This window comes from Rhinatrema bivittatum, chromosome 1 (assembly GCF_901001135.1).
Source record: "Rhinatrema bivittatum chromosome 1, aRhiBiv1.1, whole genome shotgun sequence".
Taxonomy (NCBI): Eukaryota; Metazoa; Chordata; class Amphibia; order Gymnophiona; family Rhinatrematidae; genus Rhinatrema; species Rhinatrema bivittatum.
This window is the reverse complement of record NC_042615.1, coordinates 493,360,942-493,383,921: the sequence shown is the minus strand read 5'-3', so window position 1 is coordinate 493,383,921 and position 22,980 is coordinate 493,360,942. Positions and strand designations below refer to the sequence as shown.

Genomic DNA, 22,980 nt, shown 5'->3' with positions numbered 1-22,980 from the left:
ATTGCCCATTAATGGCATAAAAAGAGAAGAAAGACCAGACAGTCCTCCTCTGGACCGTATCCATCGCCAGGCCTGACGACATGGTTGTACCAGAGTACGAGGGATATTTAATGTTCTATAAGCCCCAGGACTAGCCTGAATCAAGTACAAAGGGGACCAAGGTGCAACCATACTGATAACCAACTCATCCTCACAATATGCATATTCATCAAGGATCCATTCCCCCACAAATCTAAGTTGGCAGGCCGCATTGTATAACCTAACATCCAGCATGCCAAGTCCACCCTCCCCTCTTGGAGACATCAACACTTGGTAACGTAACCTCACTTTTTTCCCTGCCCAAAGACATTTTTGAAAAGAAGACTGCAACCACTTTAAATCTCTATTAGAAAGCCAGCAGGGCAACATATGCAGTTTATAAAGAAGCTTAGGCATAAGGACCATCTTAATAAGAGCACCTCTACCAAAAAGAGAAAGGGGCAGAGAGCGCCAAGCCTTCAGTTGAGCATCCAAGTCTACCAATGTGCTTTTTATATTCAAAGCATAAAGATCCAAAGGATCTCGAGAAATCCATACCCCCAAATATTTTAGTTTATTCGGAGCCCACGTGAACGGGAATCCTCCCTGCCAATGTTGTTGTACCCTAGGGTCAAGAGCGAGCGCTTCTGATTTAGAAAAATTAATGGTCAGGCCCGAAATGGAGTGAAAAACATGAAACATTGAATAATAACGGGGATGCTAGTCCGAGGCTGCCCCACAAACAACAAAATATCATCAGCGAACATTGCTAACTTCATTTGGTGACGGCCTATACGGATGCCTCTAAACCTATCCTCCAACCTCAACTTGATAGCCAAAGGTTCCAAAGCTAATACAAATAATAGAGGGGACAAAGGGCATCCCTGGCGCACCCCACAAAATATAGGGAAGGCTTCCGACAGTGTACCGTTAATAAGTAACCTGGTACTCGGATTAGCATACAGGGCTTGCAACCAAGATAAAAAGGAGCCTGATATGCCATATGCTTGCAAAGCCCAAAATAAATAGTCCCACGAAAGGGAGTCAAAAGCTTTTTCCGCATCCAAGCTCAGCACCAGGGCTTCGGTGTTAGAGTGAAAATTTAATAGGCCAATCAGACGCCTCACATTTTTAACACCTTGACGCCCCTTAATAAAGCCAGTTTGGTCACCATGTATTACGGAGGGCAAAAGGAGACTCAATCTGGCCGCCAACACTGCTGCCAATATTTTTAAGTCTCCATTTATAAGAGAGTTAGGCCTATACGAGCCCACTTCCTGTAAATCCTTCCCAGGTTTGGGGAGCAACACTATAGTGGATTGATTTTCTGCGAGGGTAACCGAATTCTCCTGTACTAAACTGTTATAATATGATCGTAGCGCAGGTAAAATGGGGAATTTCAAAATCTTATAAAACTCTGGCCCCAGGCCATCTGGTCCAGCCGCCTTACCCAACTTGAGACCATGTATAACGGCATGAATTTCAGAATCAGTTACAGGCATATTTAACGATAGAATCTGCGCCTCTGTAAGGTGCGGCCAAGGAAGATCAGAAAAGAAAGACTATCTTGATGGGATATGACTATCCTTTTTCCCATAAAGTCCACTATAGTATTCCAGAAAACGCTCCATAATTGCTGTTGAAGTGTTTTGACTGGACCCAAACCTATCCCTAATACTTGTTATGAGAGATTTGGGGCCACGCGCCCTAACCAAACTGGCCAACAACTTGCTGGGCCGATTACCATAGCGATATAATTGATATTTATAATATATCATAGAGTTGGATGCTCGCTGAAACAAGAACGTTTGTAGAGTTTCCCTCAGCTCGTCTACTTCACGCTTGCTAGATTCTGACATGGCACTAATATGCCGGAGCTGCCCCCGTTTCAATTCTTCAGTTAGTTTAAGAATCGAGCATTACGCTTCCTATTCTGGGTAGCAACATAGGCTATGATATGTCCCCGCATTACTGCTTTCCCTGCTTCCCATAAATGGGTGTAATATCAGAAGTGGTGTAATATCAGAAGTATTATTTAGAAGCATATATTCTTCCCAACGAGTTACAAGGTAGCAAGAAAACTCCTTATCCAAGAACAGCCCAGGGGGCATGCACCAAGAAAAAGGAGGCTTAGGAGTACGTCCCAATGTTACGGTAACAGAAATTGGTGCATGATCTGATAAGGCAAAGGTGCCTATGGTAGCAGTTGTCACCCTGGAGAACAGGAATTCCGAAATCAGAAAATAATCCAAACGGGAATAAGACCCGGGAGGATGTGAAAAAAAAGTATAGTCCTGCTCTCCAGGATGCAACGCCCTCCAAATGTCCAACAGGCGCAATTCTTGGCACATAAAATTAGGGCCTTTATGGATGTCACTAGGCTCTACAGATTTAGGAGGTTTGCAGTCTTCCAATTTGTTGGCTACCAAATTGAAATCCCCTCCCACCAAAAGTGCACAATCAGAAAGTTCACCAAGGATCCCCACTAGACGAGTGAAAAACTCATGTTGATAGACATTAGGCGCATATACATTACACAAAGCCACTCTTTGTTGATTACACAATCCCTGGACTACGACATAGCAACCCTCGAGGTCGTGCCATACCCGTTCAGATTGAAAAGGCAGCTGTTTATGAAGGAGTATAGCAACCCCTCTTTTTCTGGACGAGTACAAGGAGAAAAAACACTGCCCCACCCTCTCTCTTTGTAATTTAATATGTTCACTCGCTGACAAATGAATCTCCAGGAGGAACACAACCTGCGACCCCAAACATTTAAAAGACATAAGGAGTTTTTTTCCGTTTGATAGGGGAGTGTATGCCATCTACATTAAGAGATGTACATTTTACTGTAGCCATAGCCAAGAGTACTTAAATAATAGTACCAATAGGATGCGACAAAGCCGCCATGGCAACAAAGAAAGATCCCAGGGCTCCACAGCCTAAGCCCCCAGGATCATGAGGAAATGACCACCAAAAATATAGATCAATGGCCACAAAAAACTGCCTTTTCACCCAGATGAGAGGGATGTCTCCCAGGATTCCCACCCCTCTCCACCCCAGACCCAGCAGACTGAATTTCTCGACCCAAGCAGTATGCTTTGTTGATGATACCAACAACAAGCAATGTATATGAAGGAAAGATTTCTCCAAAGGGGATACCCTTTGCCCATCATCAACAAAGCATACAAACGAGCTAGATGGGCCAACAGAGATTTACTGTTAAACACAAAACAGCCACAGCCAAACACCAGACTGGTATGTGTTTTACCACACACGCCACAAACCAATCACCTCAAGAAAAGCATTTTAAAACACTGGCACCTTTTACAAATGCATCCCATCTTCCAGGAGAAGCCTATGTTTGCCTTGACACGTGCCAAGAACCTCAGAGACATAGTGGTCCATTCAAATCTACGGACACAGGAAGAAGATAGTACATTGGATCTAGTAGGACATGGCACATGTAAAAAATGCAACGTATGCTGTCACATGCATCAAGGCAGTACATTAAATATCCCAGGACGGAGGGTGTACCGGTTTAAGGAACATTTTACATGTGATTCTATAAACGTCATTTACGCGCTATGGTGTCCATGTAACTTAGTATACATTGGAAAAACCACAAGAAAAATTAAGACCAGAGTCCAGGAGCATTTGAGTAGGCTATGACATCAAACTGAAGGGGCACCGCTAGTAGATCACTGGCGGGAAATAGGACACTCTATACAGGAATTCAAAGTGGCAGTCATTTTTCAACTTAAAAAGCATCCGAGGGGAGGGGACCTTAATTTGAAATTAGAACAAATGGAACAGCGGTTCATCCACACGTGGAGTACAGTTGCCCCCCAGGGATTGAATAAAGAAATTAATTGGTCCATCTTGGGGTGATGTGAATTATGGTTAGGAATTAGTGCTGGCATAGACAAATGCCGATAGTTCCTTTGTATGATCCTAGTGTTTCACGCAGCATAGTTGAACGGGGGGTAGTCTCTTTCTATGAGACCATTGTGACTCGCCTATAAAAGGCTGGGGATTCTGCAACAGAAAATTTTGAGACATATTGTAAAAATCCCGTGATTGCATACAAACCCCCGGCCACAGACAGAATATCTTCTTTTATAGATTTTATTGATTATAAGTTTGAAAAATAAAGGCACGGTCAGCGAGAATGTCATCATAAACACAGAACAAAAATATACACAGCAATATAGGAAACAACGGAGTTTCGAAGCAGTGCCCCTTAAAAAATTTCTCACTACAACGCAAATTCAGATGAATTGAGAAACTTGAAGTTCCTCTATAGGTGACGTCACATCCCCATGGCAGCAGAGCACCCTAAGGTGCTATCACTAGGATCGTAGGGAGACAGCGTGATTGGCCCATAAATTTGACGTCAAAGGCTTATTAGACAGCTGAGTAGAGAGAGACGCCGGATTTGTAAGTGAAGGCGCCGCTCACAAGAATGAGATTTTGAAGCGAAACCGTGAGTATTAGATATAGCTCGCAATTGAGGCACTGACACAGTTAAATTATCATGGACGAGTTCCCTCATTTAGATACAACAAGTGTGATATCTTTAGGTCCATATGTAGTCTCGGTTCCATTCCAGTTCCCGCAGCCCCTGAAGCAGGCAACCGCCGAAACATGGACCGTGTCGGGCTGGCAGACCGGACCTGAACCCAACCGGACTTAGCGGTAAAAATTCATCAGCAGACGCACATAAGCTTTAAAGCCATTGAAGGTAAAGGGTCGGTCTGCTACACGGGTAAACTGATGAGAGAATTGGGCAGTGGACTTTTTAGCAAAAAATAAAAAATGAAAAAACTGTTGTGAATAAACAATAAAGAATAAATCACGGGAGCCGACCAGAGGGGGAGCAGTCAGAACACAAGACTGCTTCAGGGTCGGCACCCGCACATATGTCCTCATAACGAGCAGTTCCCTTGTTATGTGGTATGTTGCAGACTAAGAAATGTATCAGCAAAACTTATACTCGCCCAAAAAGATATAATATATCAATTACATAAAGTGTATCCCAAGCATATGCCATTCCATTTAACGGAATTATATCTTTCCGGGCATCTATAAGTTTCGCTGATATATTTCTTAGGCCAAGTGATAACATCTCTACAATCACTGGATGAGAAGACTATTGGTGAAATATAAGCATGGCTCTTTAATTACTAACAGTTTAACGATCGTGCATTAAGGTGGTCACAACAATTCTTTAGTGTTTTTGAAAATTTCAAGAATGTGAATGATGTTCCATCAACAAATTTATGGACTTGAGCACTGAAACATCCTCTTGACATTTCCTACTACATATCCTCAATCTATGTAGATTTCAAATTTTGATACATAACAGGTATTTCTATTTTTAAGATTATGTATTTTGTAACAGTATTTTGTACTTTTGGATAAATGATAAATTAATAAGAATTTGTAATAAAAATATGGACTAAGATAATGAAGCTTTAAAAGATTTGTTCATTGTTCCCTTTTTGTTGTATATCTTGTGAAGTGGGGACAGGATTTTGTGCCTTTTTGGCTGAAAGCGTAAAATAAAATAAAAACTGAAAATGAAAGTCTCTCTCTATATATACCCAACCTAAGCAGAAAGATTGAAAGACTCCATTTTCAACAACCTGTTCCATGTAAGCAAGGCAGCAGTCCTATTTTGAGTCAACTTTTAGATAAGTATTACTGGACAGCCCATCCCGATCAAACAAGACTGCCAATCCTCTCGGCCATAGCATGACTGCAATGGGAGTCACCCACTGAGGCCTAAGACAGACTGTAGTTGTGATACTGGGGTTTCTGATGCCCTGACAGCAGTCTGGATCCCTTTCCTTCTCCCAGTTAGGAGTATCTCAGTCCCTCCCCTATCTAACCACCCTCCAGGTTTGAGACTCTCTCCTCCCCTCTCCCTCTCCCAAGCCCAGAAATGGCCGAAATGCAATTTGCAATCTTTATTGCAAATTGCATTATGGCCATTTCGGGCATTTTACACATCTTAATGCCAGGAAAAAAGGTGTAGTTATTTCCGGCATTAAAAATGTGCGATAATGTGCGTTATGCTACCGCACAGTTCGAAATGCCCTTCATTTTAATTAATCCTGCCCAACCTCTCTTCAATCCCACCCCATGAAAAATTTGCACTTGCGCAATGCAATAGCATTACTATTGCATGCCTTATGGCGTTTATGCATGCATGTAACCTTGTAAACCGATATGACGGCATCCACCAAATACCAGTATAGAAATCTTAATAAATAAATACATAAAAGTTTGCATTCGCTCTTAGCTGGGAAAACAAAACATTTCACAGTCACTTAGATACGTTTAGTAGTTTTAAATCTGTAAAAAATTATGTAAATCTTTAGTGCTAAGAAACCTTAAAATAGCAGAATCAGAAATATTCTTAGATATGGAGGCATTTAAAAATATATAATATTTGCTTACCATAAACAGTTTTTTCCGTAGATAGCAGGATGAATTAGCCATCCTATTCGGGTGACGTTCCTGACGGCGCTTTCTCACGGATATTATCTTCTCTAAGTCAAAGTTTTGATTTACTGTGCCTGAGAGGCACTTCCCGCGTGAAGCGCGAGACCAGTCTCTTCAGCTAGTGATAAAGCTAGAAGGCAGCGATCTAATTAGAAAAAAGGTGTAGATAGAGAAAACATGTCCAGGGAGGAGGGAGGGTATGAATGGCTAATTCATACTGCTATCTACGAAAACAAACGTTTATGGCAAGCAAACTTGTTTTTTTCCGTTGATAAGCAGGCTGAATTAGCCATGCTATTTGGGAGTCCCAGGCATAAGGGAAAAAATTATATCGTATGGAACAGAGGTGATGACCTCTTTGTTCTTGTTATGTTAACAGAACTAGCTTTCATTATTATTTTTTTTCCCTACTCTCCCGTGGACATGGTTTTTTGGTTAAGCACACTAGATAACACTGCTTCTCCCAAACAGCTATCTGAAGCTGTTAGTTGCTCTAGACAGTAATGTGCGGTGAATGTGTGGATTGGTGACCAAGTAACGGCTTTAAAGATGTCTTTTATGGGTATATTTCGTAGATGTGCAATAGAGGACGCTGTGGATTGCAGTTGATGAGCAGAAACTGTACTTGATAAGGGTACCTGTGCTGAACTGTGACAGAACTGAATGCAAATTGTGATCCAGTTTGATATTGTTCTTTTGGAGACTGCTACTCCTAGCGCGTTAAGGTTGAAAAAGATGAATAATTGCAAGGATTGCCGATGAGGATGGGTCCTTTGTTTATAGATGCTAAAGCTCGTTTACAAACCAAGGAATAAAGTAGAGATTCCCTTTTATTCTTGTGTGGTTTTGGAAAGAAGATGGGTAGTGAAATATCCTGATTGATGTGAAAGGCTGAAACTACTTTAGGGAGGAATTTGGGATGAGTCCTGAGTACTACCTTGTCGTAATAAAACTGCAAGTAGGGAGAGACATGAACTAAGGCCTGTAGTTCACTCACTGTTCGGGTCGAGGTGATTGCTATGGGAAAAACCATTTTCCAAGTGAGATATATCAAATGTACAGATTGGAGAGGTTAGAAGGGAGCCTTCATTAGAGCTGATAAGACCACGTTCCAATCCCAGAGCACCGGAGGGTTGCGTATTGGAGGATGAAGATTACGGAGTCTTCTCATGAAACGAGAAACTAAGGGGTGAGAAGCTATTGAAGAGTCTTTTTCTCTCTTATGATAAGTGGATATGGCACTTAGGTGGACTCTGACTTATGAAGTCGCTAAGCCCAACTTGGAAAGATGTAGCAAATAATTGAGAATATCTTTGGGTGCAGAAGAGAAGAGAATAATGTTTTGAACTCAACACCACTCTGCATACCTCTTCCATTTGAAGGAATAGTTATGTCTGGTCGATGGTTTTCTCGCTGCTATGATAATTCTCTGAATATGTGTTGAAAGAGTTAAGCCTTGTAAGATCTCGCATTCAACATCCAGGCCACCAGGTGGAGGAAGAAGTATAGTGGCTGAAGAACGGAGCCCTCCTCTTGGGTCAAGAGATTTGGGTCTTGACTGAGATCTAATGGATTGCTTTCAGAGTATTGTACCAGAAAAGCAAACCAGGGTTGTCTCGGCCATGCTGGAGCTATGAGAATCATGCGAGCTTTGTCCCATATCATCTTTTGAACTGTTCGTGAGATGAGAGGAATTGGAGGAATGCATTCAGGAGACCCCGCGACCACGACGTTAGGAAGGCATCGTGTCCTTCTGAAAGGGTTTAGTTGAATGGAACAGAACTGAGGTAGCCTCTGATTTTGTTCTGTGGTGAAGAGATCTATTCAAGGTTGACCACACTGCAGAAATATCAGATTTGTTATTGACGGGTTGAGCGAACATTTATGAGGATGAAATACTCTTCTTAGACAGTTGGCCAGTGTATTCACTATCCCTGGTAAGTATATGGCTCTCAAGGTTATCTCGTTGTTGAGGGTCCATTCCCAAATCCAAACTGCCTCCCTGCAAAGGAGCCAGGATCCAGATCTGCCTGCTTGTTCACATAAAACATGGCTACTTCATTGTCCATATGAATCATGAGGGCATGACTCTGTAGTGGATGTGTAAAAGCCATTATTGCATATCTCATGGCTCTATGTCTCAGGAGGTTTGTCTGGTAAGATAGCTTGTATTGTGACCACTGACTTTGAGTTTTGTAATGGAGTAGATGTGCACCCCAACCCTGAAAGTGCAAATTTTAAGAATCGTGCTGGGTGCTGCATGCTCTCTCTTAGCTAACTGATGCTACATGATTTTGGAGCTCTTTCTGGTCTCCAGCATCAGTCTGATACTTAAGACAGTGGCTCTACCCGCTGGTGACATGGGGTGTTGGTGAAAAGGGGTCTGCTTCCTCCAGTCTGTGCATCGCAGTCTCTTGGTTGTCCTGTGTTCTATCAAATACAACTTAAAAGACCTAAATATGTATATTATGGAGCAGGGGAAAATGGAATATGATATTTTAAGACCTCAAAGATATAAATAATTCATATGAGTTCAGTGTTTTTCAGAAGAAAGGAAATTTTAAACAAGAGGCCATGGTATGAGGCTTAAAGAAAGTAGATTTGGTTAGCATAAAAATTATTTCTTTACAGAAAGGGCAGTGGATGCATTGAACAGTCTCCCAGGGGAAGTAAAAGAGGGTAAAACAGTAAAAGAATTTTAGAATATGGGTCAAGTGCAGAGAATTCTTACCTGGAGGGAAGCAGAGTTGAAGAAGAGACTAGCATATACAACAGAAGGGAAAATGGGCAAACTAGATAGGCCATATTTTATGTTTCTACTTATTTATTTATTTGAAAACTCTTCTATACCGTCTTTAAGTTAATTCACCATCACAACGGTTTACAGAAAGGCACAATAAGGAAAAACTATAATTGGTATAGATTACAAATTATACATAAGCCAACAAAGAACAGTAACATATTTTAATAAGAAAGGACTATGTGTTAATTAAGGCTTATATGTCGGTTGAAAAACTGTCAAGTGGTTCAAATCTAGCGTTAATATGCAATTGGAGATATTAGAGGAAAAAAACTGATTACTTGGTGCGTCCTTATCTTTCAACTGTTTTCCTCCTCCTCTTTGTCTTTAAAAAAAGCTTGTTTAAAAAGCCAGGTTTTCAGACTAGTTTTAAATAGTTTCAAATTTCTCTGCAGCCTTATTTCGAGTGGCATGGAGTTCCATAGAACAGGTCCAGCCAGCGACAGTGCTCTCTCCCTTACCTGAGTGAGGTGTTCTGATTTAACAGAAGGAATAGTTAATAGAGCTTTATTAGCAGATCTAAGGTTTCTGTGTGGTACCTGTATGCGCAGTGCTGTGTTAAGCCAGTCGGCCTTTTCATCATGGATTAGTTTATGAATTATACACAGTGCTTTGTATTGTATTCTTTGTTCAATTGGAAGTCAGTGTAGTTCAGCAAGCGTACCTGTGATGTGGTCTCTTTTCTTTTTGCCTGTCAAAATTCTAGCAGCGGAAGTTTGCAATATTTGGAGTGGTCAAATAGTAACTTGAGGTAGTCCTAATAAATAAATTAGCCTGATGAATTTCTTTCTTCTTAAGTTCTATGCTGTGCCAATCTTTTATGCAAAACTTATAATTTAATTTACTATACAGGCACTGTGACAAGAGTCTTCATTGAAAGAGCTGAAAATATTTAACTGTTATCTTTATGCTTCAAAGCCATCAGTTATGAACTCAAAGTTTACTGGTAAATCAACTGGTTTATCTCACTTTTCTCTCTCTTAGTAAACTCTTAATTTGTGCTGTCATTCTCAAGAGTTTGTATTGCAGTGTCTCAATATTTAAAATCTAAGCATTGATTTGTGATAGAATTTTGGCAGATGCTGAATTTTTCATAATGAAATGAAATTACACGCTTAATACAAGACTTGAATTCATGAGATTTAAAAGTATGACCCTACGAGGAAACTTAGATTCATCTTATTTGGGCTTAATGCATAACAGATTAACATACCTTCTGCATTGTCTGATCCAATGTTTCTTTCACGCTTTTCTTAGGGGTACTGTTCCTGACCCCATCATCTTCACCAAGTCTAAAGAGCAGTTCTGTCAGAGAATAAATATTATATTGTGACACTTTATATCCTTTTGAAACAATACTCTGTCATTTTTAAGATAATCTGTTCTCCAGTTTTCCCAATTATAAATAATTTGATCTATTTTCTTGTCAAGCCTTTGGTCAGTCTCTTAAACAGTGACCTCTTTTCAAAGTCTTGTGGCACATAATTGCTCATCTTTGTAGCATCACAGTGGGATTTTTTTCTGTAGTGCAAGCTTTTCAAAAGTACAATAGATCTGCAGGTTAAAGATACTGTACTTTTATTCCCATTTTCGTTTTTATATAGACCATTTCCCTCTTTACCTTCCTTAAAAGCAGAATTCACTACTTTTTTTTTTATCTACAGAGTCGCTAGTTTAATTCTCCAAGTCTAGTCCCCTGCCAGGAAGATCAGAATGAATGGTGAACAAAGCAAATAGTACAGAACTATTCCAAGGAGAAACTTTCAACTTCTTTATCCTTGCTAAGCATACATACATCTCTGAAAAACTGCATTTTTAGGATAGATCATAGAAATTATTTGTCTCAACATTGTAGACCCTCATTGTAGCCAACTCATTGAAATATTTTTTTCACTGACATTCTTCCAGATTTTTCCTGACAATCTAAATGTATTTTACTGATACGCATTTTACTGTTGCCATTTTGTACACAGCTGGAGTTACTATGCTGAGATTTAGCTATTTATGCCCAAGACAGTTCCCAACTCCTAAGTACTGCACCTATGCACAGCCTGACCCAAGGGCACCAGAGAGACAAACCGATTGCTCATGACATTTTTATTGATATGATATTTTTACAGAAATGTTATTTTTTTTAACGACATCCATTACATTTACATTGACTACCACTGAAACAAAGAATTACATTTAAAATTTTAGTGCTGGTTTTTAAGTCTATAAACATGGATGGCCCTTCTTATTATGTCAATTTGTTTGCTTTTTATACTCCTCAGATTTTCAGATCTTCTAATAAGCTGTTGCTTGCCATACCGCCTGTGAAAGAAGCCCACCTGGGTGAGACAAGATGTCACGCCTTCTCTGTAGTGGGTGCAAATCTTTGGAATGATCTACCAAATCTATTCAATTATTGGATGACCTTGTGGTTTTTCAAAAGCAGTAATTTACGCTATTTACAAATTCTTTTATATTGCCTAATAGAACATCCATTCTAGGTGGTGTAGAAAATAAATGCACAATATTAAGACACATATAATAAAAAAGTAAAAGCATCCAGATAATACAAAGAACATAAAAAGCACTGTTGAAAAATTAAGAACACATCATCTGAAAATAGTAAGCCTTTGATTTCTTACAAAATAGTTTATGGTCTGTCATTGCGAAGCTCAAGTGGCAAGTCATTCCAGAGTGTAGGCCCAGCTATTGAGAAAGCTCAATATCAGATAGACTACAATGGTACCTCGAGAAGGCATTTATTTGCAGAACGCATAGACCGAGGCGGAGTTTACTTTATTAGACGATCCACAAGGTAGGAAGGACCTTCCTCTTGAAGGGCTTTAATTTTTAAAGCAACCATTTTAAACTCTATTCGCCGAATCACAGGTAGCCAATTTAAGGTCTGTAATTTGTTAACTTGAATTAAACCTCTTTTTTGTCTTTGAATGTTGTCATCACCAACTACAACTCCTAGGTGCCTGAAATAAATTTACCATTATTTACAATATGTTAAAGTCAAAATGGGTGAAACAATACACATTCAACAGCTAAGAAAGCAAAGTTGCTTACCTGTAACAGGTGTTCTCTGAGAATCATAGAATATCAGTTCTCACACATAGGAGATGTTATTGGATGGATTCTCTTCGGAGACATTATTTTAAAGCTTTCTGACATACGCTATTGATAATATGTGGGATAGCTTGCATTATAGCGGTCACACAGGACTCCACAGTTCTGGATATTGCTATAAATAGGAGAAAACAACTCTTTAGAGAGGTGAGAGAGTTTTGTGAAGACTGCATATCCTGCTGTCCTTGCAGAACACCTGTTACAGCTAAACTATTTTGCATTCTCTGAGGATAAGCAGGGTATGCAGTCCTCACACAGGGGAATCCCTAGGAACAGGTTGTATTCAACAAAAGAAAAATGAGAAAATCATTGCTAATGGGCAAACAACATGTTTGTGTCAGCAACAAGCGGTTTTATTTACTTATTTATTTGAATTTGATTTTCCACCTTTAATTTATTTTTAAAACAAATACTAATAAAAATGGGTCCTAGGGGAGGATAGAGTTGGACTCTAAACCACAAAGAAACTTTGCAAGATAGATTGACCAAACCTACTATCGTGAATAGAGTCCCTAACCAAACAATAATGTGTTGTAAATATGTGGATAGAACTCCACATTGCAGCCTTGCAAATCTCCTCTATGGTGGCTGAGCCCCAAAATGCCCTTCCAGAGTAATAGAAGAAGTGACAGATGCAATTCCCAAGACTCCTTGGAGGATAAGTAGCCCTCTCTACATGCATGCTTGAGAGGGGATTTGGCTACCATCAGAATCTCCCTAATCTTAGCACCATGTGTCAGTAGGAAATGTCACTGATGCTTCATTCCCTTCGGCTGATGTTCTGCTTTGGTGCTTCCCTATACCAGTACCAATGAAGTGTAATGCTGTGGTTTCATTGGGTGGGAAGAGCTAGAAGATGCTTTTTTGCCCTGGCTGCTACTGGTGCTTGAATTTGATGCTTCTTCAATACTGATGCACCATTAGTGTCTAGTGCAGCTCCAGGGCACATTGAGTTTGATGCTGCTGGTGCTGATGTGGATGAATAGCATTTCTTTGAACAGAAGAGCTTCTCCATACACTCTTGTCTGATCCGAAGACTGCTGGGAGACATTGTCTGACAGCTGCTGCAACTAGACATATTGTTCGTGGCACCCAGACACAGCACACATAAATTGTAGGGGTCGATGAGAGACACTGCTGCATCTGTTCAACCTGCTAGTTGCCTTATCCCTTTTGGACATCACTGAAAATCTGGCTAAAGCAAAATAAAATGCCACTGACTACCAAAGATTGCTTTTAGAGACTTAAAGGGAGTGGAGGTAGTGATCTGTTTGCGCCCCACAGACCACCTGGGTCATTTTTTGGGGGGTTGGGGATAAGTGGGCAGTGAGAACCCTTGGCCATAATGGTTATTTGAAGGGGTGGAGAAAGGATGGAAATATTGTGGGGGGTGGGCGCCTAAAACCTAAGGGGCCATGTTTCTGGAATTATGGGGAGGATTGGGGGGAAGGAAATGAACAGTTATCATGCAACTTCCTAAGATTTTTATTTTCTTTTGGGGGAAGGCGGCAGAGGTCTCCCAAGAACTAGAGGGTGTTTCTTTCTATGGGAGGTGCGATTTTTAGGGCTTCGGGCCCTTTAAGTAATGGTGGCTTCAGTCGAGGTGGGCTGCCATCACACGGTAATGCTCTGTATCAAGCTGTGATTTTTGGTTTCAAGTTTGTGGTACAATAAAAAAAATCACACCATGGTACTGCCATGATAGTTTATTTCCCTTATGGAAACCGCCAATGAGGCTTGTTGGTGCATACTGGATGTTTCGGTGTTACAGGCTGCCTCAGGTCACTGGTGACTGCAGTGCTCAACAGCACTGACATGCCCCAAGCATGAAACCCATCGGACGAGGGTTTCCATGGTGTTCGAGGGCTCAGAAACCCCATGCCTTGGCGGTCGATGGACTCAAGGGCGACCAGGTACTCGATAGCAATCCTGGTGCCCCTAGGCAGAAATGGTACTCAACATCAGTGAGAGCTATCTCAAATGGCTTTGCTGGCAGACATGCCCGATAGCCTCCATGATGCTCAATGGCTTCGAGGGTGGCCCTGCATTTTGATGGCCTCGAGGATAGCCATGCACCTCAATGGCATCAAGGACAGCTCCGATAGCGTCAAGGGTGACTATGGCGTTTGATGACTGTTCCGGTCCCGACGTGATCTGGATTGCAACATTAGAGGTCAGTGTTACTACTCCGCCGTATTAATGCCCATGATGCTTGATGACGCTTGGATCAATGCTGTTCCTCCAGTGCATCAAGAGCCCATGGTGTTGGTGCCTAGAGTGTCCACCGGCGCTTGCCAACACCTACAGAATTGAAGGGCCAGCCAGAGCAATCAACAGCATGCATGCCTGTTTTGAAGCTTTCATAAGGAACAACATCTGATATCGAAACTGGACTAAGCTCTTTTTAAATAGCCCCTGAGGAAGAGCTGTTTTTGCGAAACCACAGCCATTGTTGGGTTTTGAGCTCTCCACAGATTTTGTTTTCTAAGATATTTGAAATTGCTGTGCTCTGTTTTAATTGCATAAAAAATCTTTCAAAAATTTTTTTATATTCTATGGTACTTGGAACCATTGCTTGGGGTGAAAGAACGATTAGACAGGGTGGCCCGTTTTCAATAGGTTACATCATCAGGCTTCCTAACACCCTTAAGCTCTGGATTATGCTACATATATTAGTGTTGTTTTTCTGCAGACCCATGCTATTATTATTTATTGTTTTTTGATCCCATTTTTTGTTGGTGTGTTTGTCTGGGATTAAATTTGGCTATATTTCTGGTTGTTATTATACATTACCGTACAGCATTATAAATTAATATACTCACTTGATACATGCTGAAGCCAAAGGACTAAAAACACTCATTATATTAGCCCAGAGCTGTCACATGGGCTGGCTGCACTGGGCGACGACCGGCCCCACTCACTGGCACGGCGGGGATGACTCCCGACTCCCTTATTGCGGCAGGGATCCTCACCGACGCACCTTGTCGCCTGCAGGCAGCTCCGGCCCCGGTGTCCTCCCCAGCGCACTGCGACAGGGACGCCGTCCTCGCAGCAGCCTCCGGCCTGCTCCTTAGGCACGTGCGCACTGCACTATTCATCTTAAAGGGCCAGCAGTGGGAAAATGCCCATGGCCCTCCCTATGACGTCAGACCCTGGGTCCTATATAACTCTGGCCCCTGCAACCACCAGATGCCTCAGCAACAGGTCAAACTCCATTGGAGCTGCTGGTTGCTGTGCTGCTGACCCTGTGTTCCTGATTCCGTGCTCCTGGATTGTCTTCTGGCTTCTGACCCCTGGTATGTTCTTCCAATTCCGTGTTCCTGACTCTGTGCTCTTGGATTGTTGTCTGGCTTCTGACCCCGGTACATTCTTCAAACTCTGTCTGCCTGCCGCCTGCCTTGTTCTCTGGAACATTATTTGGATTTTTCTTGCCTGCCATTTGCTCTGACCTCTGGAACGTCATGTGCTTGCCTGCTGCCTGCCCCGATCTCTGGAACATTACCTGGACATCGTTTGTTTGCTGCTGGCCCCAACTGTGGGCTATCTGACCTTGGCTTCTCCTCTCGTCGTGGGATTCCTCTTCATCGGAGACCTGCGCCTAAGTCCAGCTGGCCCCGGTACTCAAGGGCTCAACCTGCGGAGAACGAGGGCTGGTAGTGGTGAAGGTCCAATTGGGTCTCCGCACCCACCAGTTCCGCCTGCTGACGGCAAGGACCTCCCCTCCTGTAGGTAGCGCCAACTTCGTCTTGGCCCAAGGGTCTACTCCTTAACAGTTTGCGGAGGTGATGGACCCAGCAGATCTCTCCAGACTCCAGGCCATCCCCAGATTTGCACAGAAAATTCAGCAGCAACAGCAGTGCTTGGAGATGGTGACGGCCACCATGGATCGGATAAGGGCCTGCCTCGACGTCCTCTCCTCCTAGGCGAGCCAGCCGAACTCCACATCTCCAAGTCCGCACCGATATGAATTCCGGTTCCACCCCGGTATGTGGGGGATCCCAAACTTTGTTGGGGATTTTTGAATCAGCGCCTAATGCACTTTTCCCTGCAACCTGCATAGTTCCCCACCAGTGCAATGAAAACCACTTTCATCATCTCCCTTCTGGACGTCAAGGCTTTGGACTGGGCATCACCGCTTTGGGAGAGAGGGGACCCCCTGCTCCAGGACATACAGTTATTTCTGCAAACCTTTAAGCAGGTCTTTGACGAGCCCGGTCGGCTGGTCACACTGGGCTCCGATCTTCTACACCTTCACCAGGGCTTGCGGCCTCTATTCGAGTATTCCACTGAGTTCTGCACCCTGGCCTCAGAGCTGAATTGGCGGGAGGACAGCCTCCACAGCATATTCCTTTGAAGGCATTTCATCTCACATAAAGGAGGTGCTGCCCGAGTCTCTCTCCAAGGGAGCTACCCGAGTCTCTCGATGCCCTGATAGACATGACAGGGAGAATCAATCAATGTCTCCAGCAGCGGTCCCGGGAATTACAGGCTCCTCATAGACAAGTACCCTTGGCTCCAACTTTCTCCCGCCTCCTACTTCTGCCCACACCCGTGACGGCTGCTCCAGAATGCACTAAGGAACCCTTGCAATTAGGCTGGACCCATATTTCGGCCAAAGAGAAGCTTTGCCGCCGAAGACTTGGCCTCTGTTTTTTCTGTGCCAAAAGGGGGCATTTGATGGATTGCTGCCCACTGAAACTGGGAAAAGGGCCAGCCTAGGAGCTGGCGGGGCCACGCTCCTAGGCTGTATGAACGCAGCCCCCCAATGTATACTTCCAGTTTCCATCATGAGGAATGACCAGGAGTTTCCTACCTTAGCCCTAGTGGATTCTGGGGCTAGCGGGAACTTTATTACCAGAGCTCTGATGAAGAAACTGGAACTGACCACAATCGCCAGAGGAAGACCCCTGTTTATTTCATCCATTTATGGAGAACCCCTGCCAGGGCATATCGACTCCACAACTGACCTGCTATGTCTCCGTACTGGGCTACTTCATGAGGAACAAATAATGTTCTATATACTAGAGAGAGCAGTGCTTCCCATAGTGTTGGGGTTACCCTGGCAGTGATGACACTCACCCCAGTTCGACTGGGGAACTCTCCAGCTTACTCATTGGGGTCCCCACTGCTTTGATGTCTGCCTCCAGCGAGTTCAACCCCCAACTACTAGGCCATAACCTCCTTGGGCCTCCCGCCACAATACAGGGACTTTGCAGATGTATTTTCCAAGAACAAGGCAGAAATCCTGCTGGAACATCGACATTTCAACTGCGGTATTAATTTACCAGGAACTATCCCACCGCGGGTTAATGTGCACCCCCTGTCCCCTCCGGAGTAATAAATATTCAGGAAAACCTTGCTAAGGGATTTATCAGACCTTCCACTTTGCCGGCGGGGGCAGGAATTTTCTTCATCACCAAGAAGGATGGAACCCTTCACCCCTGCATAGACTACTGGGGCCTCAACACTTTCACGAAGAAGGACCATTACCCTCTGCCACTCATCTCAGAGTTGCTGGACTGCCTTCAGAATGCCAACATTTTTACCAAGCTGGACTGCGTGGAGCATACAATCTCATTCGCATACATCCTGGAGATGAATGGAAGACGGCCTTTAATACCTGGGATGGCCACTATGAGTACTTTGCAATGCTGTTCGGCCTGTGCAACACTCCCGCAGTGTTCCAGGACATGATGAACGAGATTTTCAGGGACCTCCTGTAAGTCTTGGTAGTGGTATATCTGGACGACATCCTTGTCTTTCCTAAGGACTTAGAGACCCATCACCAGAATATACGTACAGTCTTGCAACGCCTACGAGATCACCAGCTATATGCAAAGCTTGAAAAATGCTTCTTTGAGAAGGAGAGCTTGCCCTTTTTGGGGTATATTGTGTCCAGCCGAGGGTTCAGAATGGATCCAGAAAAGGTGAAATGCATCTAGGAATGGGCTCAACCATCAAGCCTCCGGGGTCTCCAGCGATTCCTAGGCTTTGCTAATTTCTACTGGCATTTCATTCCTCACTACTCTCAGCTCGCTGCCTTGCTGACCACACTCACCAAGATGGGTACCGATACCAAGAATTGGCTGCCTGAGGCGGTCTCGGCCCTCTGTGAACTCAAATGGGCCTTCCAGTGTGAACTCTGCCTTCAACACCCAGACCCGAACGCCCATTTGTCCTAGAGGTCAATACCTCCTCCCTGGGTGAGGGGCCGTACTCAGTTATGTGGCCGACTCTGGAGCTCTCCGCCCCTGCTTATTTTTTTCTCGCAAATTTTCCCTGGCTGAGCGAAATTATGGCATCGGAGATAAAGAGCTATTAAGCATTAAATTGGCACTCAAGGAATGGCGACAGTGGCTTGAGGGGGCGAATCATCGGATCACTATATATACCGATCATAAGAACCTGGAGTATCTCCAAACTCAATGCCTTAGTGCCCGTCAGGCCCGATGGTCCCTCTTCTTTGTTTGGTTCCACTTTGAGCTATGCAATTGCCCTGCTGAGAAAAATATATGTGCGGATGTCTTGTCTCGTTCCTTTAAGTCAGAGGATGTCCTTGACCCACTGGTGTACATTATCGACTCTGCTCGAGTCCTTCTGGTTGCCTCTCAGACCGTTCCATCTGGGAAGATGGTAGTTCCAACTCGACTTCAGCAAAAAGTCCTGGAGTGGGCCCACGATTCTTATGTGTCAGGCCATCCTGGACGGGCCCGAACTCTAGAATTCCTCTGGCAGTAGTATTGGTGGCCTCGCATGGGGAACAACATTAAGGCCTATGTGGAATTATGTCCCACCTGCACGCAACACAAACCTGTGGTGGGACGACCTTGGGGGCTGTTACAGCCTTTGCCTGCCCCAAGCTACCCTGGACCCACTTGTTCACCGATTTTATGGTGGACCTCTCTTCTTCTAATGGACCGATTTTCAGACATGGTTCATTTCGTGGCACTCCCAGGACTTGCCTCTGCACCTGAATTTGCATGCCTCTTCACTTCTCACATCTTCCGGCTGCAAGGCCTCCCTCAACTTATAGTTTCTGTTCGGGGCGTTCAATTCACTGCAAGTTATTAGCGCTCTCTCTGCCAGAAATTTAATATCACTCTGGGCGTCACCAGCACATACCACCTGCAGGCTAACGGACAGATAGAGAGGACTAACCACACCTTAAAAACCTTCTTAAGGACCTTTATCAACGCTTAACAGGACAACTGGGAGGTCTCCTTATGTGGGCATAATTTCCCCACAATTCTCATATCAACGCGGCCACAGGCTCCTTCCCATTCCTAATAGTCTATGGGAGGAAACGCTCTCCCACTCCCACAACCACTCTCAGTTGCTTCACCGGCAGCCCAGCTAACACCTAAAGAGCTGCATGACCTTTGGCTGCAGATTGAGAAGATGATCCTGGAAGCGGCCCTTCGTGCCAAGAGAACGACGGTTCGATACAGAAGACCTGCCCCACGATTCAAGCCAGGAGATAAGGTCTGGCTGAGTATGCTCCACATCCATATCCCTGTTCCCTCAATGAGATTGGCTCCATGTTACATCTGACCTTTTCCCATCTCCTGGCAGATTGGCCCTGTTTCCTACCAACTGAAGCTACCATCTTCGTTAAAGATCCATAACGTTTTCCACATGTCCTTGCTCAAGCCCTTAATCCTTTCTTGGCCATCTCTGAAGGCACCAGAACCACCGGAAGTATCCGCTGAAGAGGACCAAGTTTTCCAGGTGAAGGAGGTCCTAGACATACGACGGAGGAATCGAAGATAGGAGTATCTCATCTCATGGGAGGGCTATGGTCCCGACGAGAACAATTGGGAACCCGCCTCCAACATATTGGATAAAGAATTACTTAGACAGTTTCACACCTCCCATCCATGGAAGCTCAAGCCCTCAGGAAGGGGAGCTTAAAGGGGTGGTACTGTTACGCGGGCCGGCTGTACTGGGCGACGATTGACCCCACTCACCGGCACGGTGGGGACATCTCCAGGCTCTCTCATTGCGACAAGGGATCCTCACCGTCGTACCTTGCTGCTTGCAGGCAGCTCCAGCCCCTCTATCTTCCCCAGCATGTCGCGACGGGGATGCCATCCTTGCGGCTGTCTTGGCTTGCTCCTTAAGCGCGCGCACTCCGCTCTATTCATTTTAAAGGGCCAGTGGCGGGAAAATGCCCACTGCCCTCCTTGATGACATCAGATGTGGGGCCCTATATAACTCCGGCCCCTGTAACCACCAGATGCTTCAGCAACAGGTTGAACTCCATTGGAGCTGCTGGTTGCCGTATTCCCGACCCCATGTTCCTGACTCCGTGCTCTTGGATTGTCTTCTGTCCTGCCGCCTGCCCTGATCTCTGGAACGTCGTTTGGACTTTGCTTGTCTGACACCTGCCCTGATCTCTGGAACGCTGCCTGGATACTGCTTGATCACCGCCTGCCCCGATCGTGGCCTGTATGACCTTGTCTTCTCCTCTTGTTATGGGATTCCTCTTCATCGGAGACCTGCGCCTAAGTTCAGCTGGCCCCTGTACCCAAGGGCTCAACCTGCGAGGAACGAGGGCTGGTAATGATAAAGGTCTAGTTGGGTCTCCGCACCAACCAGTTCTGCCTGCAGGGTCTCCCCCCCCTCTCCCCGCAGGTAGTGCAAACCTCGTCTCGGCCCAAGGATCACTCCTTAACAAGAGCATTGCTACCCACCCACATCACCATGGTAATTTATACCAGGGTCAAAACATTGCTGGATATGTAAGGGGAAGGTGGCTTCGACCCTACAGAAGCGGCCGAAGCTCCACACTTACAGAAATTGATAAGTATTCACAAAAAGAAGCGAGAATGCTGTAAGAGGGTCGAGCTGACCACCAGTGAGAGAATATGTCATAGACTGGATAAGCAATACATGATAAAGAAAATAGAAAAAAAAGAAAAAAGAAATATAAATAAAAGTTTTGGAGAATAAAGACGATGGCTAGATAATGAGTTAATCACAGAGTGGTTACCTCAGACATAGTCACCACACATCACCACACATCATGGAGTTCCCTTGATGGTTTGTAGTTAAGTTAGCCAGATAGACATATCAGGCGAACTTTGATGGGATATTCAAATGCACGGCAATGCAGCTGAATATCCCAGATGTCTTATCCATCTAAGTTTAGACTTGCTATTGAAAAGGTCTAACAGACAGATAACTTATCCGGCTAACTAGCACTGCCCTGATACGCATATTTCCCACCCACAAGTTATCTGGCTAAAAATGTAGCCAAATGACTTATCCACCTTCTAAGCAGCATCCACTGAACACAGATATATTTTCAGAGGCCGTTAGCCAGATAGGTCCCTTTGAAAATCGATCTCCATGCAATTTAACACATTAACTATTTTCATTAAAATTGTTTTAAAAATGTATATACTTTTATTTTTTACTCGCCTGTCCTCAAATGCCATTTTTTTTCCTTCATTTCTCCTGGTTTCTTCTAAATTTTTCTTTTGTCTTTATTTTTCATTCAACATTTTATTCAGATTTATTTCACTTTGGGATATTTTAATCTGTATTTTCTATCCATTGTTTTCTATTTGTTTCTTGTCTTAGCTTCTCTTTATGAATCATTTTCTCAGCCCTGCTTCCCCATCTTCCAGCCCACTCACTTCTGTCTTGGTCCCACTATTTTTTTCTTTTTAGCTGATGAAACTGCCAGCTCTGCACCCACAGTTGTTTTGTGAGCGGAAGTCTAGAACATATTGGTAAAATTAGTTCCAAAGGCCGCTTAGCAAAAGAAGCATGTTTTTAAACACTGGATAAAAAGAATACAATATTATGTTCTTTTCCCAACTAGCAACCTGACTGGGACTTACTGAAAAGAGATGACTGGCAGCACCTTGTTTAATTTCTTTTTAAAAAAATGAATGCGCTATTTACAGTGCGGCCCTTTAATTTACCGGATGTTTAAATTTATTTATTTTATTTTTATTTATTTAGATTTATATTCCGCTTTCACGCTTTTTTCAGCACTTCAAAGTGGATTACATTCAGGTACTGTAGGTATTTCCCTATCTGTTTCTACTAATACTTTCATTAATTACTTTTCTCCAGTGACCAGACTTATAATGACAGATTATCAATCATCTTAGTTTTGTAGAAATAGATTGAATGAACTCGTGATTTTCCTTTAAACTTAAAGTTTACTGGCAAGTTTAATTCTAAAAAATACTCTGCAGTTACAATGGACTGTTTTATATTGCTCTGTGAAAGATAAGTAGTGTTATGGCAATTGTTACAGATCATTAAGTGCATTTAAAAGAAAACATGTTATTACTAAAGTTTGGGGTGTCAAATTTCAAATGGCTCCTAGTATTTTACTGCATATTAGGATAAGCTGCTTGTTAAAGAAATGGATGTTTATCAAGTCTAAATCTTGTGTGGATCTAAACACTCTAAAAACTGAACAGGTAATGAACGTACATAAAACCAAAGACCTTTAGAGAAAAAACTGAAAAGCATAATCAAACTAATAAAAGAAATCCATGATGCCTAGT

At 43.4% G+C, this 22,980-nt stretch overlaps 1 protein-coding gene across 3 annotated transcripts in view; it reads right to left on the bottom strand.

Annotated features, from left to right (window-relative positions):
- CNTLN (centlein) overlaps positions 1 to 22,980 on the bottom strand; it is a 1,032,335-nt gene that overhangs the window by 415,210 nt on the left and 594,145 nt on the right. For all 3 annotated transcript variants that reach the window (XM_029608687.1, XM_029608696.1, XM_029608677.1), the window contains exon 15: positions 10,542 to 10,633. In XM_029608687.1, the coding sequence (XP_029464547.1) occupies positions 10,542 to 10,633 (92 nt within the window). The remainder of the gene's footprint in view (positions 1 to 10,541; positions 10,634 to 22,980) is intronic.